We start from the raw sequence: 13,758 nt of genomic DNA on the forward strand, positions 1-13,758 counted from the left end.
AGGGCTTTAAAGGTGATTACCCACTTGGAAGAAGATAAGTAACCAATGCAGCTCCTGCAAAAGAGATGAAATAAGTTCAAATCTTGATTTGTGTAGAACTATGCTGCATTTTGAATCAACCAAGAGTTTCTAGATAATTTTCAAGAGCAGCCCCATGTAGAGTGCATTACAGTAGTCCAAACAAGAGGTTGCTAGGACATGACTGTGAGAAGATCCAGAAATGGGTTAACTGTCACACAACTTGAAATTGTACAGGGTTCTCCTGGCCATGATTGTTTGTTTCTCAAGCAAGAATTATGGGTCCAGAATAATCCCAGATTACATACTGGGTCTATCTAGGACGATGCAACCTTATCCATGGCCAACAATAGTCATTCTTCAAGAACCAAGGAGCTCTGAACCCAAAGGCCACTCCATCTTGCCAGAGTTAAGTTTTAGTCTGCTACTCCCCATCCAAATCCCAAGAGTTTCCAGGCACTGCAAAAAGGCAGTTGTAGCATCCCTTAACAACAATGTACAACTGAGTATCATTAGTATACTGATGACCTCCCCCTCCAGTGGTGATAGATGATCGTACGCAGCAGTTTCGGGTAGATATTAAACGGGAAATGAGATAGCAATTTTCTCTATGGAAAACCAGGGACTGAGAATTGGACCTCTCCCTGCCAACCAAAACTGACTGAAAACAGCTTCAGAGTAAGGAAGCATAAATAAATAATCAGAAAAAGATAAAAAGATGAGAGTACCATAGAAAAAGAATAAAAATCAATAGCATAAGAAAAGGCAGGAGAATTTAAAAACATGGAGGAAGAAACATCAATGTTATTTTGCCCTCTCGTGTATTACTCTGTCCAAACCATTTGTCTCAGTCTCCTAAAAAACATATTAAGGTACTAAACAAAAACTATGAAACAGGACCATGACACTAATCACACAAAGTACCAGTAAATGGGTAGTATAACCAGTGGTGGGCTGGTAGCTGGAACGCCTAATTGGGCTTGCTTCTGCGGCTCTGGAGGTACCATGAGTTCCAGCGGAATTATGCATCTCCATGAGCAATTTTGCTACCTTCACGGGTGCAGAAGCATAATTCCGCTTGAACTCACGGTACCTCTAGAACCGCGGAGGTGAGCCCAATTAGGCGTTCTTGCTAGCAACCCCACCACTGAGTATAACCAAGGATATCTGAGAGAGTAGAGTGCCACAATCTCCACTTTTTGTTACTTTCCGTAAAAGAAATGGCTTACACCCAAGCAGATTGGCTGACAGATTTCAAAATGTACTTTTACCATGATTCATCCACTGTTTTGCCTGTGCTGTTTTGTTAGTTTTCCTGTGCTTTGTTTCCTAGAATCCAGATAGATAGCATCAATAGACATTGTGATGCTGGTGTGAATGTGGGTATGGATGGATATTTCAATTGGCTGTTGTAATTTACTACTTATTTATTATTATTTATTTATTAATTGGACTTCTAGACCGCCCTTCCCCAAATACTCACAACATATAAAAAACAGTACAAAAACATTATAAGGTCCAATTATAAAACTAATCTAAAAACCCAAGTGTTAAAGACCATACAACCACATTCAACCCAAATCTCAGTTATGGTATCGGCCGGAGCAGAGTGTTTAGGCCAGTCTACATCAAGACCGCCTTCTGCCGCACAATCCCAGTGGCCGATTAGGTCCCACAGAGTTGGCCTTTTCCGGGTCCCGTCAACTAAACAATGTCGGCTGGCGGGACCCAGGGGAAGAGCCTTCTCTGTTGTGGCCCCAGCCCTCTGGAATCAACTCCCCCTGGAGATTTGAATTGCCCCCACCCTCCCCGTCTTCCGCAAGATGTTAAAGACTCACCTATGCTGCCAGGCATGGTGGGATTAATTCCTCCCTCTCTTCTGACTATAGTACTTGAGAATGGTATGGCTGTGTCGTATTGATTGATTTTAATATTAAGGGGTTTTAATTCTACTTTTTATTAATTGGATTTGTATCATCGTTACTGTATTTGTTGTTGTTGTGAGCCGCCCCGAGTCTTTGGAGAGGGGCAGCATACAAATCTAATAAATTATTATTATTAATTATTATTAAGACATCTCACTGTGTAAAACAGGAGATGAAGAGAAGAGATAATGGGCCCACTTCTTATCTCTTTGGACTTTCCCACATTCCTGCACTACACCTGGGAATGGCCAGTCTAGTGAAGAGAAGGACCAGGGGAACCATGATAGCGGTGTTCCAGTATTTGAGGGGCTGTCACAGAAGGGAAGGGGTCAAGCTTTTTTCCAAGACACCTGAAGGCCAGACTAGTAATGATGGATGGAAACTGATCAAGGAGAGATTCAACCTAGAAATAAGGAAGAACTTTCTGACCGTGAGAACAATCAACCAATGGAACAGCTTGCCTTCAGAAGTTGTGGGAGCTTCATTTTTAAGAAGCCATTGGACTGCCATTTGTCAGAAATAGTGTAGGGTCTCCTGCTTGGGCATGGGGATGGACTAGATTGGGGGTTTCCAACCTTGGCAACTTTAAGACTTGTGGACTTCAATTCCCAGAATTCTGGGAGTTGAAGTCCACAAGTCTTAAAGTTGCCAAGATTGGAAAACCATGGACTAGATGATCTACAGTACAAGGTTCCTTCCAATTAGGTTAATCTGTTAAAACCTTCCTCCCATCCTTGAGACAGGAGGAAGGGCCATTCTTTGGGAAATTGCTGCACCTCAGAATCGAAGCTGACCAAGTTGATGTCCTTATAGGATGATGGGGGTAGAGATTCCTGGCCAAAGCCCAGGAAGCCAGACACATTTTATTTACTTACTTATTTATTTATTTATTTATTCATTCATTCATTCATTCATTCATTTATTATTTAGATTTGTATGCCGCCCCTCTCTGCGGACTCGGGGCGGCTCACAACAAGACACAACAAATCGTAACAAATCCAAATAAATTTAAATATTTAAAAAAGTTTAAAAAGAACCCCAATATACTAACAAACACACACACAAACATACCATGCATAAATTGTACATGCCCGGGGGAGGTGTTTCAGTTCCCCCATGCCTGACGGCAAAGGTGGATTTTAAGGAGTTTACGGAAGGCAGGGAGAGTAGGGGCAGTTCTAATCTCTGGGGGGAGTTGGTTCCAGAGAGTCGGGGCCGCCACAGAGAAGGCTCTTCCCCTGGGGCCCGCCAACCGACATTGTTTAGTTGACGGGACCCGGAGAAGGCCCACTCTGTGGGACCTAATCGGTCGCTGGGATTCGTGCGGCAGGAGGCGGTCTCAGAGATATTCTGGTCCAGTTGCCTAGTAATTTTAGTTGCCTAGCAAGGTTGTTAGGCAAATCATGTCAGACTAATCTCATTGATTTCTTTGACTATGTCACAAAGGTGTTGGATGAAGGTGGTGCCGTGGATATTGCCTACCTGGACTTCAGCAAAGCCTTTGATACGGTTCCACATAAAGAGCTGATAGATAAATTAGTGAAGATTGGACTTAATCCCTGGATAGTTCAATGGATTTTCAGCTGGCTGAAGCGTAGACATCAGAGAGTTATTGTTAATGGCGAGTATTCTGAGCAGAGTCAGGTTACAAGCGGTGTGCCACAAGGATCTGTTCTGGGTCCTATTCTTTTTAATATATTTGTGAGTGACATAGGGGAAGGTTTGGTAGGGAAAGTTTGCCTATTTGCCGATGACTCTAAAGTGTGCAATAGGGTTGATATTCCTGGAGGCGTCTGTAATATGGTAAATGATTTAGCTTTACTAGATAAATGGTCTAAGCAATGGAAACTGCAGTTTAATGTTTCCAAATGTAAAATAATGCACTTGGGGAAAAGGAATCCTCAATCTGAGTATTGTATTGGCAGTTCAGTGTTGGCAAATACTTCAAAAGAAAAGGATTTAGGGGTAGTGATTTCTGACAGTCTCAAAATGGGTGAACAGTGCAGTCAGGCGGTAGGGAAAGCAAGTAGGATGCTTGGCTGCATAGCTAGAGGTATAACAAGCAGGAAGAGGGAGATTATGATCCCACTATATAGAATGATGGTGAGACCACATTTGGAATACTGTGTTCAGTTCTGGAGACCTCACCTACAAAAAGATATTGACAAAATTGAACGGGTCCAAAGACGGGCTACAAGAATGGTGGAAGGTCTTAAGCATAAAACGTATCAGGAAAGACTTAATGAACTCAATCTGTATAGTCTGGAGGACAGAAGGAAAAGGGGGGACATGATCGAAACATTTAAATATATTAAAGGGTTAAATAAGGTCCAGGAGGGAAGTGTTTTTAATAGGAAAGTGAACACAAGAACAAGGGGACACAATCTGAAGTTAGTTGGGGGAAAGATCAAAAGCAACATGAGAAAATATTATTTTACTGAAAGAGTAGTAGATCCTTGGAACAAACTTCCAGCAGTTGTGGTAGATAAATCCACAGTAACTGAATTTAAACATGCCTGGGATAAACATATATCCATCCTAAGATAAAATACAGAAAATAGTATAAGGGCAGACTAGATGGACCATGAGGTCTTTTTCTGCCGTCAGACTTCTATGTTTCTATGTTTCTATGTTGTCTTTAACAGCCAAAATGGGAGCAGCCATGGATACAGGAGACTTGGTGGCCTCTCTTCTGTGCAACGTAGAATATTAGAACAGAGGTGGTTTTCTTCTCTTTTGCAATGATGTATCCCATTCCTAGCTTTGACCTTCCTCAGCAACAGAGGAGGGGCCCCTACGATGAAGGCTCTGCAAATAATAAATAGTCCATTTTGGAACCAGAGGAAGAAGGATGTCTAGATGAACCTAAACTGCAGTGTGTGTGTGTGTGTTTCTTATTTTAGACTGTCTATAAAGAAGACATGCACAGGATGGACACTTTTACAGAAAGAGTGCATAACTCAGTGTTTCCATCCAGAGTAGATAAGGGTGTGTGGATGCTGTAAGCCAGTGTTTCCCAACCTTGGCAACTTGAAGAGATCTGGACTTCAGCTCCCAGAATTCCCCAGCCAGCAAATGCTGGCTGGGGAATTCTGGGAATTGAAGTCCAGATCTCTTCAAGTTGCCAAGGTTGGGAAACACTGCTGTAAGAGACATCTCCAACCTTGGCAACTTTATGAGGTGTGGACTTCAATTCTCAGAATTCCTCAGCCAGTTACAATGGCGCTAAAAAAAAAGCAACTTATAATCAGTCTTCACACTTACAACCATGGCAGCCTAATGACTGTGCCACTTACTGGTAACAATACCTTTTCTGGTCCCTATTGTGATTGTATACCAAGCGGTACTTACAGGCTAAAAATTTGGCACTGTAATCCAAATAAATCCTTAATGCTCCAAAATCAAACATATCAAATTGCTTGTGCAATACAGTAGTCCCTCACCTATCGCTGGTGTTACGTTCCAGACCTGGCCGCGATAGATGAAATCCGCAATGGGGAATTTATCCACTGATAGTACTTATTTAAGTATTTATATTGTAATTGTTTGGTAAGTTTTCATTGTTTTAAGTGTTTATAAACCCTTCCCATACAGTATTTATTTTAGATACAGTATTTAAATACAGTATTTACAATTTTAGATATATATATATATATTTTAAAAACCTGCCGATCGAGTTCGGCGGGCTGTTTAAATCTGCCGATCGACTTCCTCAGAAACCCACGATGAAGTGAAGCCGCAGTAGGTGAAGCGCGGTATAGCGAGGGACTACTGTATAAAAGTGGTCACTTTTCTGTTAAAAAGGGGGCAAAGGGGTGTGTCTTAAAGTGTTGGGTACAATTTCAGGCCTAGTTGCAAAATATATATATATATATATACACACACACACACACACACACACACACACACACATATACAATTTCAGGCCTAGTTGCAATATCTATCTATCTATCTATCTATCTATCTATCTATCTATCTATCTATCTATCTATCTATCTATCTATCTATCTATCTATCTATCATCTATCATCTATCTATCTATCTATCTATCTATCTATCTATCTATCTATCTATCTATCTATCTATCTATCTATCTATCTATCTATCTATCTATCTATCTATATCTGTATCTTGTTCCTAGCTGAAGTGCATAGGATTGTAGCAATCTGCTCAGTTCTGTGCCTCTTGATTTGGAAATAAAGCTCATGGTGTCCAACCCTGACGAAGTCTGGGTAAAATTTAATGTAAGTTATTTAGATTTTACCCATTCCCATCAACTACTAAATCATGGGTGTGCTTTTCAGAAAATTCAAATGGCGCAAGCACACAATGCTGATGACCACCCATACAAACTATTATACTTGAGACCCCATCCTGCCCTACTGGAATTAAAGAAAACAAGACATTGTTGATAGGGAAATGACTAACACTTGTAGGATGTGAGTACTGTAACTTTGTGGAATGTGAGTGTCATGGCACAGAACCAGGAGCAAAAACACAAAACTCTGCTTTTCTTCACATGTGTTGTGTAAAAAAAATGCTTATTCTTTGCTTTACAGAGCAAAATATACTCCTCAAAAAATAAAGGGAGCACTCAAATAACACATCCTAGATCTGAATGAATGAAATATTCTCATTGAATATTTCAAATGCACAACTATTCCATTTACACAACAGCATGTGAAATTGATTGTCAATCAGTGCTGCTTCCTAAGTGAACAGTTTGATTTCAGAGAATTTTGATTTACATGGAGTTATATTCTGTTGTTTAAGTATTCTTTTTTTTTTTGAGCAGTGTGTATACAGTCGCCAAAAAGCTCTTTGAGAGCCGTCCATTAAAGCAAAGCACTTTTCAAGAGCAGTGCACATTATTAGCTCTTGCAAGTACTGTATTTAATCCCCTCAAGGATATGAAGAACTGCGGAATACTTTATTTACACCACCACTAAAACTCAAAAGTCAAATGGATGGAATGTGCCACACCTTAACAAGTTTCCTTTGTTCAACTTCTTTAAAACAAGTATGGTATTTGAAAATTGTAAAGACAAACTATTTGGCAGGAATGCTGCTGACATTTCCTTGTTTATTGTTGTCCTTTGGAATGGGTTTACTTAGCATAGGAACATTGTCTAGCCAGATGCTTCTAGAACCTGGGGATGTTTAAAATTCCCATATGTGAGCTTTGAATCACATGGCTCCCAACCTATGTTTCAGGGCCAATTGCTGGTTTATAAGGATATCTGTACAAAACCCCAAATAACATAATCCAAATGTTAGATTTCAAGGAGCACAAAAAGATTATGCATGTATACCATGGAAATGCTTTCCTAACTACAATGGTACCTCTACTTATGAACTTAATTTGTTCTGTGACCAGGTTCTTAAGTACAAACGTTTGTAAGAAGAAGCAATTTTTCCCATAGAAATCAATGTAAAATCAAATAATATGTGCGATTGGGGAAACCACAGGGAGGGTGGAGGCCCTGTTTCCTTCCAGGAGATTCCTAGAGAGGCCCCACGGAGGCTTCTCCCTGCCTTTTCCGGCCCTGTTTCCTCCCAGGAGATTCCTAGAGAGGCCCCACAGAGGCTTCTTCCCACCTTTTATGGCATTTCCTCCCAGGAGATTCCTAGAGGCCCCACAGAGGCTTCTCCCTGCCTTTTAAGGCATTTCCTCCCAGGAGATTCCTAGAGGCCCCACAGAGGCTTCTCCTCGCCCTTTTCGGTTACAGTTTTGGAGGCTCAGGTTTGTAAGTGGAAAATGGTCCTTGAGAAGAGACAAAAAAATCTTGAACACCTGGTTCTTATCTAGAAAAGTTCGTAAGTAGAGGCGTTCTTAGGTAGAGGTACCACTGTACTAGCTTCTATGAGGACTTCCAAAGCTTTTGATGATGCTGTACTTGCTCTGTTTCAGGTTGAACTCATACTCAGAGTTGGATTGTGAGCTATTTTACTTTCAAGTTTGCAAACGTTTACGGGCTTCAGCAGGTGAAGCCCTGGAATATGCAGTTGCTTGCATACACTAGTAGTGTTAAATAGGGAAGTCTTCTCTGTGGCAGTTCAGGGCATGGCCAATGTAGCCCAAGAACAGTCTCCAAGTTTATGCATCCCAGAAAGGTTGTCTGGTTGGGAGTTTTAGATAGCAATGGGATCCAGAGGCATGAAAGCATGGTGCCGAGAGTGGAACACTTCCTAATGGAACAGGCAGTTGCTGGTTGTTGCAGTGGCACACGCCGTTGCAGATGAAGCTTAGTTAAGGCTTTTACCACTTTACCGCTTTTCAAGGAATCAAGAAAAGTTAAGGGGCTTGAGGAATCAAGATTTGCAACACATTGTTGGACTGGATCAGGAGTATGCAAAGTTCTATGACATGGGGACTTCAACTCCCAGAATTCCTGAGCCAATCATTCTAGCTCAGGAATTCTGGGAGTTGAAGTCCATATGAGCCAACTTTGCCTTCCCCTGGGCTGGATGATTGCTCAGAATGTCAAATTTGCCCTGCATCTATTTTAGATGGTTGCTGAAGCGTCAACCTCGGTGCTTGATTGCTTCCCAGTTCCCCACAATGGCATTTATATAGGCATTTGCGACCTTGAGTTTTCCAACTTGAAGGACCTTGACAATAGTACTCTGCATAATAATTAAAAATGTAGTTGGAAGCTTTTGTCTGGTCAGGATACTTAATAATAATGTAGCCTCCCAAATGATCAACTTTTTCCTAGCCAGAATCAAAACTTTCTCCTGGGGAAGAATTGATACACAGGTTTTTCAAACCACCACCACAAATCTCTGGAATTGATCCTAAAGCTTCTCTTCTGTCTTTTAACCATTCAGGGATTTATAACGCAAGAGAACTAAATCTCAGATGCATTTAATGTTTTGCCACCAATTTTTGGTATAAATAATTGATGCTGAACATTGTCTTCGTAATTTTGCCAGCAGCTGTCCTAACACTATATTCAGCTTAGATTCATTTCCTGATGTTGCGCCAGGCCAAATTTGCTTAATTTAATCCTGGATTTACTGAGACACATGTAATGCTAGGACACTTTACCAAGATGAGGACTCAAAATTAAAGTGTTAGATCAGGGAAGAATTTGAAACTAATTATAAATATCATTACCATGAGAAAATGCTGTTGTTAAACTGAAGGGAAGGATTATACCAGTGATGGCAAACTTTTTTTTTTGCTCAGGTGCCAAAAGGGTGTACTGTACGTGCGTGCGATAGCACACATGCGTGTCCCCACATCCATAAGGCAATGCTGTCCTCGCCGTGCATGTGTCCACACCACGCACACACTGCCCCCAGGCATGTGCGCAGACATCAATGAAGCTTTCGGACTAGTTTCCAAACTTCTGGTAGGCAGGTTGTGTCCGTTTTCACCATCCACAGGCTCTGGAGCTTTCCTGAAGCCTGGGAAGGGTAAAACCAGCTTCCCCCCTGCCCTCTGGAATGGCAAAAATGCCAATATGCACATCTATGAGGAAGCTGAGTCTAAGGAGAAGGGCGGCATAAAAATTGAATAAACAAACAAACACCTCACATGCTTTCAGATATGACTCTGCATACCGCCTGTGGCATGCGTGCCATAGGTTCGCCATCAACAAAAGTCAAGATTATTAAAGTAAAATACTGTACATGAATATGAAGTTGTTTTATTTGATCAAGTTTGAAATAGATATGTAATCTTTGGTGACTTTTGCAGACTAGGATTGAAAAACAACGCTTTAAAGATTTCTTTATAGAAAAGGGATGAAATATGGGGAAATAATTTCTTGTTTTTAACAAAGGTTAAATTACACTGAAAATTGTTTATACTTGTTATTAAGAAAGGTCATTTCTTTGTATATTTCTTTTTTTCTCTCTCCTTACCATATATTTTTTTTCTGCACTATTTTTACTTGTTATTTTATTTTTTAGTTTGGATTAGTTCTTTTTTAACAGTAACGTTCAATAAAATTACTACCAATATTTTTTTAAAAACCCGAAGACTAAAATTATGTTAGGACCTGGATGCCTCCTAGTGTAACAACCAGGTATTACCAGACCTTAATAGCAGCAGGTTTTCTGGCAGCTGTTTTTGGAAAACTTGATTCCTGTTTATAAATTATACTTTGTCTTTGTTCTTGTTCTTAGGTTGTTTGGCGAAAACTAGGTGATGCAGCAAGCTCCAAGCCATCAATCAGGCAACATCTTTCAGGAAACCAGTTCAAGGGTCCTTTATAAGCACCTCAAACTGCAAGACTGGAAGTGAAAAGAATCCGAGGCAAAGGAACTTCCTTGCTTCTGGCTGCCAGCATTATCCCTTCCTCCCATTTCCTTTAACTACTGTGTCCATAGTGTAAATAAGGCAGCTAAAGGCCTAGCTTGTTGGCTGTCCTGATCCAGAACAATGATCCATGGGTTAATGACTACCCTCTCGTGGCCAATCTCTGTCATTTGTATTGTAATGAAATCCCCACTTTCCTGTATGGTCATATATATATACATTCTTGATACCCAATGATTTCTAGGTAGAATATTAAAAAGAAAACAAATAAACAAACTGAGCAGTTCCACTGCCTTATTTTTAGCCTACTCATGGAATTGCATGATAGTAATGGCTGCTTAAAGCAGTCTTCCCCAATTTGGCAGCAACATCCACAAATCCTGGCATGACGACTAGAAATTATTGGAGTTGCAGCTCTAGGGCACATGCCTGAGAAAGGCTTCTCTGTTGTATGATTTTTAGAAAATACCAAGGAATTCACGAGGACTTAAATTAGTCATGGTTCATGGTTGAGAGACGTTTTGTGAGAGATCATAGGTTTAGATTTTATTTTTGAAGGACAAAAATAAAACCCTTTTTCCGGCTATGCTTTGAATATTCTAGCAACCCATTCTAGATTTGTCAAGAATCTGACAAAACCATAATGTGTAATTGTTAGGCTGCTTTTGAGTTGGTGGTTCACCAGTTTTGAGTGATACGGTTTGGGTGATACTGTAGTAATACCCGTAGCAGATCTCAGACCTCAGCTGTTTGTTCAACATCATTTGTCCTACACCTTAAATGGTCTCATTGCTTCTTTGCTGCTTACCTCTCGCTGGAGGAAGAGTAGAAAGAAATGAGCATCTCTGCATACTTCTTCCTGTCTTTCTGGGAAAGGATGCAAATAGGCTCCATAGAACGAAATAAATGAGCAATGAAGAGGAAAAAGGCAGGTGAGCTCATGGGGAGTGTTTGATTTAAGAGCTGGCCAAAATCTATACCCGACATTGACCATTTTTCTACCCAATTACTAGAAGCACATGAGCCTTGTCAATACCAATTACAGATTTTGGCCTGTTTTTAGATAAGATACTCCCTGAGAAGGCAGTAGGCAGAGCAGCACATGACTAAACAAGTGCTCTGCAAATCTTCACATTGTTGCTACAGATGCACAAGTCCTTCATTCCTTTGCATATATATACATATATGATAGGATCGTTCCACTGTTGCGATTTTGCTTATTTTGACCTTAACTCCACATTAGAAAAATATAATATGCGAAAACAGTTCCTGCAATGTCTCTTTTGGTCTTGTCTTTTTAATATATATATATATTTAAAAAATCATGGTCCCTTATGTAAAACAATATTGACATGGTATCTTAGAAATAAGTGGGAGAATACAGAACTGGTTACAGTATTTGGAGAAGATATAAAAGAAGAATCATTTAAGTCACACCAGGAAGTGGGTTGTCATGAGAATTCACGCTGCTGCTGATCAGCCAAATTAATCTTTTCTAGTTTGAACTGTAATAATTTCCCCCCTAATCTCATTTCATCTGATAATTGTAAATTTCCTGAAACTGTATAATGCAACACTTAGCTGGCCACTGGATCCAAGTAGTGTAATATCATTTGACAAAGAGAAAACTGTAAATTAAATGCTGCTTGTGTAGAAATGTTGAATTTCAGTATGCTACAACTTCATCTTTGGCAATCTGGTTTCATAGACCTTTGATTATTGTCCAATAATGTATTTTTGGATGTACTTTTTATGGATTCTCTTTATTCTAAATTTTTTATTATTATTAAGAACTCACCTATTATAGTCCACTACTCAAGTTTCAGTATCTCTCTCAAGTACCCCTTTCAGAAAGGCGGTATTCTTTTCTTCTTGATCTTTCCGCCTATGTCAACCCTTGATAAGACTAGGAAACTGGTATTTTAAATGCTAATACTAATTGTATAAGGTTACAGTAACCAATTCTTGCGAGGCTAAATAGATTTTTCTCTTCCGTCCTTTATCTTTGTGAGAACTAGGAAGGCTCCTGTCTGAAGTGATTACTCAATTACAGATTCTGTCCTAATTCAGATTTATTTTATCTGATCAAGTTTATTCCTTCTCATTACAGCTTGTCTTTTTGGTTTTGCAGGTCCATTCTATACCTAGATATTTAGCCGTTTAGAGGTTTTTTGTGATTTCAACCACCTGGTACTCTAAGGAGCAAATTATGAACCTTTTCTCATTTTGTCTCATTATGGGCAAAGGTATCAGTGAAATCCCTCCCTATTCCTTAAGTAATTTAAAATACAAACTTAGAATTTGAACAAATCAAGCTTTCAAGGATCTATAATTAATGTGAATATTGTAAGAGAATTTGGGTAGGCTATTAAAAGTTTTCAGAAGATCAGAAGTGGTCCAAACAATTTGGTTTGCAGCATGCAAATAGTATTTGTCTTCTAAATTGCAAGTAGAAACAAGTAGGGGCCTATGCCAAAGAAGTACATGTATGTGCCTACTAAATACATGGTTCCTGGCTCTAACCTCATTACTACAGCAAACACTGTTAAAGAAAGTTAATGTATACAATTTATCTGCTCTAGGTTCTATTTCCCACCAAGGCCTTTCAATAGATTACTGCAGTTAATTCATTTTAAGAAATTCATGCATTAGACATCAACCCTCACATATTTTTCTCTGTGTATAAATAATTAAAGTTAGGACATGTATATTTTGATTTACCTTAATTAAAAGCAGCTGAATTTCTAACATTTGAAAATAGACATTGTTCCCTATAGTGGCCATTCAAGTGTTCTCACTACTGTTGATGGAACACATTTCCCCCTCAAAAATAAGTCTTTCAGAAATCAGGTTGACTGTATGCAACATGTTAAAAAAAATCATTATTTATTGGGAACACTTTGCTGACAACTTGGTATTTTGTTAAGTTATAAGCTTTTTTCATGCATTTCATGAAAAAAGCTAAATTTTAACAAAAGTTATAAGTGCTAATATTACTTCGTTGGCTATTAGTTTCTCTTCTATATCCTTTCACAATTCATTCCAGTATTTTAAGATTTATATTGATTTGACTGGTCTATCTTTTGAATCAAGTTAATAATGGCTGGGGCGGGCCTCTAAAACAACGAAGTATTTTTAAGTCGAGAGGAAAATTCATGTTCCGAAACATATATTTGCTTATTGAATAAATTGGCTTCACAAACAAAGCAATAAATCATGGTTTATATATCTCTATAGTTGGGTTCATAATTTGTATTGTTATGCCAAAATCAAGATCTGGTCTGAATATATATAAAATTGGTGCCTGCCTGGAAATCTGTCTTGAGAACTTCATATATGCTGCATTTGAGTTTCACAAAGGAATGATGTAAGGTGGAAAGGATAGTAGACATTATTTTAGGTGTTGGGATTTTTTTTTCTGTTGCCATTGTACATTTCTTGAACACCTTCAGATATGATGAAGTGCAGGTACAATCCACACGAGGAAATAATAACAAATAATACTCAATAGATTGGCAAAAATGCCAAATCCAGTCGAAACATTTG

The 13,758-nt window shown here is 39.2% G+C and overlaps 1 protein-coding gene across 1 annotated transcript in view; it reads left to right on the forward strand.

Moving 5' to 3' along the window:
* CCDC85C (coiled-coil domain containing 85C) overlaps positions 1–10,488 on the forward strand; it is a 186,084-nt gene extending 175,596 nt beyond the window's left edge. Inside the window, exon 7 of the mRNA XM_070752612.1 lies at positions 10,080–10,488. Coding sequence (XP_070608713.1) covers positions 10,080–10,169 — 90 coding nt within the window. The 3' untranslated portion in view covers positions 10,170–10,488. The remainder of the gene's footprint in view (positions 1–10,079) is intronic.
* Positions 10,489–13,758: the final 3,270 nt, after the last annotated feature.

This window comes from Erythrolamprus reginae, chromosome 1, assembly GCF_031021105.1.
Source record: "Erythrolamprus reginae isolate rEryReg1 chromosome 1, rEryReg1.hap1, whole genome shotgun sequence".
NCBI classification, from domain to species: domain Eukaryota; kingdom Metazoa; phylum Chordata; class Lepidosauria; order Squamata; family Dipsadidae; genus Erythrolamprus; species Erythrolamprus reginae.